Below are 4,726 nucleotides of genomic sequence, written 5' to 3'. Positions count from 1 at the left end.
AAATTCTGTCATAGAAAAGTTTTGATTGAAATTAAGATCCAAAAAATTCTGATAAATTTTTAAAGGGTCATTAAATCCAATTCACCCCCCCTCTTGGATTAGGCCATTCTTTTCTAACAAAAATATCCGTGGAACTTCCCTGGTCAATCAACACACGCTTCACATTGTACCCCATGACAATTGCCGATACGATGACGGGGTCGTCCTCATGAGGGGCTACTCCTTCGTAATCCGAGTCTGAGAATGAAATCTCAGGCTGAGATGGTCGCCTGAATTCCGACACCGTCAGCACCGACCGAGTGTACCTCTTTCGGGCAGCCGAGGTAGTTCCCCCGCCGACGAAGCCCCCTGCGATGGTATTGAAATCGTCGTGGATGGGTTGCTGGTGGGTTTCGGTCAACTTCGTTGGCGTGTCTCTGGGAGGTGTTCTCTCCCTACGCCCATTTCAGCGGGTGTCCTCTTGTGCGCGCCTGTGTCGCCTATCCGACGAACCTCCTTCCTGTTTCCTTGCCATAAACTGCTTCAGTCGCCCTTCCTTGATCAAGCGCTCGATCTGCCTCCCTAGGACGAAGCAATTTTCAGTGGAGTGTCCGTGGGTTCTATGGAACTCTCACCAATCGGTTTTAAAGGGTCCCAACTGACGCTCTGTTGTTGCGGGGAATTCAAACAACGATGCGCTGTTGACATCGTGAAGTATCTGTCACCTGGGGACATTGAGCGGAGTGAACTTTTCTTCATCATTGTTGCGTGTCCACTCGCCCCTTACCCGACCACCATGATCGGCCTATCGGTAACCACCCTCCTTCATGTTGTAGCGGTCGCGTCGCTTATTCCAATCTGACCGTGGTCGGAGATGTTTGTTTCCCTCCTTATTGCTACCCCCTGCTTCTCGGCTCTCTGCTGCTCTTTTGCTGATCTGCCCCTCCTCCGTTTTAATGTGACTCAGTGCGAAGGCTCTCACTTCCGACATCGTCTGGCAATTCGCTCTTTCCAGTGCGACATCGAAAGCTCCAGACCTCAGACCCTTCTGGAATGCAATGACAGGCATCCTCTCGTCCAAGGATGCTATCCTCAAGGCGACCTCATTGAATCGTTGCAGAAAATCCTTCAACGAATCTTCCCTTTGCTGCTTGAGATCGAACAAGTCTGACGTGATCGGTGACTTCTTCTTGTTAGCGGCAAACTGTGCCATGAAGAGCCGACTGAAAACGTTAAAGTCAGTGATGGATCGGTCAGGTAGACTGCTAAACCAGTCGAGAGCCTCCTTTTTGAGTGTCCCCATGAATAGCTTGCAACGGACTTCCATGCTTCCCCCACATATCAGCATTTGAGCCCGAAAAGCCGTCAGATGTTGACTGGGATCCTGCGTTCCGTCAAAGGGTTCGACTTGCGGTATCCGATGATCCCTGGGGATGGCCTCGGCCTCTATGGCTTCCGAGAAAGGCCGAAAATCCCTAGGGAATTCCAACATGACATCCTCCTCCACCGTTCTGGTACTGGCTTCTATCCTGGCCTGCATCTCATCCGCTTGCCTCCTGATCTCCTCGTTTTCACGTTGGATGGCCTCCTCTCTCTCCCTGGATCGCGCATTCTCCTCCCTTAAGCCATTGATCATGGCCATCATCTCCTCCATGGTTGGTGGTTGCGAGTTGTTGTTATTGCCGCCTCTCGCCATGGTAGGGTGTAGGTTTTTTGTGTTTCTTGGGGCGTAGGAAAAGTTTCACCGTAGCCCCACAGTGGGCGCCAAAATGTTCCAGCCAAAGGGTGCACTAGGGTTTTCTCCTAGGTCAAGCCTTAAAGCCAGAGCATTCAAAAGTGTGATCTGCCTTCTCAACTCTAGGGTTTTTGGTTTTATAGTTTCTCGCTTACGGGCCTCCTGGGCCCCGAGAATGTAGGGATTTCCTTAACTATCTAATCTAGAAAATATTTAATGGTGAGTAATGGGACCTTGTTCTTACCCTTGGGTGGCTCCCATATGCCAAGGTTAAATCGGTCTCTGACCGAGTAGGTCCATATTGAATGCACCTTCGGCTAACGGCCGAGTATGTTCTCTTGGGCGAGTGAAGTCGGTATTTGATCCGTGTATCTTATCATAGAGGGTCCAAGTCGGATATATGCCGAGTGACTCCGAGAGAATGGGTCAGCCAGGGTCGTAGTCGGCCGGCAAAACGGGGAGAGACCTGGTCAGCATCCGACCGGGATGGTACACTTGCCTCCCAGTCCTAAGCCGATAAGGCGAAAGGGCTCAATGTTCAGCCCTTATGGTTTGCGCTGTAGGTTGACTGGGATACCTCCTATGCTACTTGCGTGGAGGGACCACATCGGACAAAGACCGAGCAACTTTTTAGGGATCGGGAATAGACCGACTTGGTTAATCTGGGGAAAACAAGATGGATTCCGACCGAATCACTCTTCGAAGAGTGATTGGTGAGGGGTACAGTCTAAATGGTGTGTGTGAGAGGTTGGTCGGAATCCAACCTGGACCATACACCTACATAATTAGGTTAACTTAGAAACTCGCTCTTAAACGGAAATACGCTGCGCGAACACCGATTGCTCTTATTGAGACGATAACAGATAGATCTAAGTTAAAACTTAATTTGAACATAGTAATCATCCCGGTGTCGACCTCATGAAAAGTAGGAGAAATATTTCTAAGTTAAAGAAGGCTTCTCGAGTGATCGTCCAAAATCCGACTGTACGTATAAAAAATATCCCAAGTTTCCGATCACCATAACTAAGAAGAATAATTCTAAGTTAATAAATGGGGTTCATGTCGCCCAAATCCCGACTATGAATTAAATCTAAGTCAAGAGTGAGGTTTCTGTCATCAAAATTCCGACTTCATCGAGAATGAGAAAAATAAACTAAGTTAAACTTCCAACTTTGACAATCTGATCGTTTAAATTCCAATCTTGTCAATGGTTAACGAAGCAATCCGATCCCTCTTGATTTCAAGAAGAATCTGAGTTAAAAAATTCTAAGTTAAAGACCTGAAGTTTTTGAACCAAACGTAGTCGCCCAAATGATGATCTAAATCAATTAATGCAGAAAATTCTAAGTTTAAACTTGAAGCGTTTAGTCGCCAAAATGCCGATCAGAATCAATTAATGAAGAAATTCTAAGTGTATACTTGAAGCGTTCTGAACCAAAATACAATCGCCAAAATGCCGATCTGAATCAATTAATGAAAAAATCCTAAGTTTAAACTTGTAGCGCTCTGAACTAAAAAGTAATCGCCAAAATGCCGATCTGAATCAATTAATGAAAAAATCCTAAGTTTAAACTTGCAGCACTCTTAACCAAAAAGCAATTGCCAAAATGTCGATTTGAATCTGTACCATCCTGGGCCGTAGAGATCAGAGTCCGACCGAGAATGAGCACCTAGGATAAGCCAGTCAGGGCTTCAGCCGATCCCCCTTCCAGAGAGCACACGTGGTCTGCATCCGAGCTGGAGCTACAATGAGTCCAACTCGGCTTTATGCCGAGTCCATAGCCTGCAGGAGACCACTCGGGCAAAATCCGAGTCGTTCCCTATAGGTGTGAGCCCGCTCGGTAAGGGGCCGACCTATTCCCCACGATCATCCAATATTTTCCATCAAAACGGTTAACGGAATCCCTACATTCTCGAGGCCCAAAGAGCCCATAAACAAGAAAGTATAAAACCTGAAGACTGAAACTCGTGATTGTCGGCAAAAGTCCGACTGGGCGAGTATAAATAACTCGAAGACTGAAACTCGTGATTGTCGGCAAAAGTCTGATTGGGCGAGTATAAATAACTCGAAGACTGAAACTCGTAATTGTCGGCAAAAGTCTGACTGGGCGAGTATAAATAACTCAGTCAAAGTTTATGATTCAAGTTGACGATTCCAAACAAACAAATCGGAATTTGTACGATCCTTTCATATAATTGCGGCTCAATGTTGATTTGAATTCTAGCTCATTGTTTAAGTCGAGATGGGGATAGAACAAGGTTCATCCTTCAAATTTATATACGAATCGGCTATTGGCCGATCATAAGGTGGAGTTTCTTTTTGAATTAGATATTTCCCATATTATCGTAAGACGGCAATTTGCCGATCACATGGGTAAGTTGCATTTAAACAGAAAAGTTTTCCAATTATTGTGAGCCGGCATAGGGCCGATCACGTGGTTAAGTTCGCCCCAACTTGGAAATTCTTTGAATGTAATTTTTAGTCGGCATTGGGCCGACCTCATGGTTAAATGACATTTAACCTTGGGATGTTCCCCAATTGTTTTCAGTCGGTTTAGTGCCGATCACTTGGTTAATATTCAATTATTTTCCAGATCATTCCGAATTGACATTGCTACGTAAGTCCAATAGGTCTTATACTTGTTCTACAAAATCGGAATTTGACCGATTATCTCCACAAACTCACTTTAGAATTTTCTTTTATATACTTGTTCTCCAATTCGGAATTTGACTGATTAGTTCCACAATCTCTTTGAAAACTTTTCTACTGGTTCTGCAAATCAGAATTTGACCGATTATCTCATTGAAATTTTTTTACTTGTTCTACAAATCGGAATTTGACTGATTACCTCCACAATTTCACTTTAGAATTTTCTTTATATACTTGTTTTAGAATTCTTTTATATACTTGTTCTCCAAATCGGAATATTACCGGTTAGTTACACAATCTCTGAAAATTTTTCTACTGGTTCTGCAAATCGGAATTTGACCGATTATCTCATGGAAAATTCT

At 44.8% G+C, this 4,726-nt stretch overlaps 1 protein-coding gene across 1 annotated transcript; it reads right to left on the bottom strand.

Annotated features, from left to right (window-relative positions):
• Positions 1 to 784: 784 nt before the first annotated feature.
• LOC145958023 (uncharacterized) lies at positions 785 to 1,519 on the bottom strand. Its single transcript, XM_083074473.1, has one exon. The coding sequence runs from the start codon at positions 1,517 to 1,519 to the stop codon at positions 785 to 787; it is 735 nt and encodes a 244-aa protein (XP_082930599.1).
• Positions 1,520 to 4,726: the final 3,207 nt, after the last annotated feature.

This window comes from Cajanus cajan, chromosome 5 (assembly GCF_000230855.2).
Source record: "Cajanus cajan strain Asha chromosome 5, NIPB_CcT2T_4, whole genome shotgun sequence".
Taxonomy (NCBI): Eukaryota; Viridiplantae; Streptophyta; class Magnoliopsida; order Fabales; family Fabaceae; genus Cajanus; species Cajanus cajan.
The sequence above is the reverse complement of the archived record's forward strand: the minus strand, read 5'-3'. Positions and strand labels throughout refer to the sequence as shown.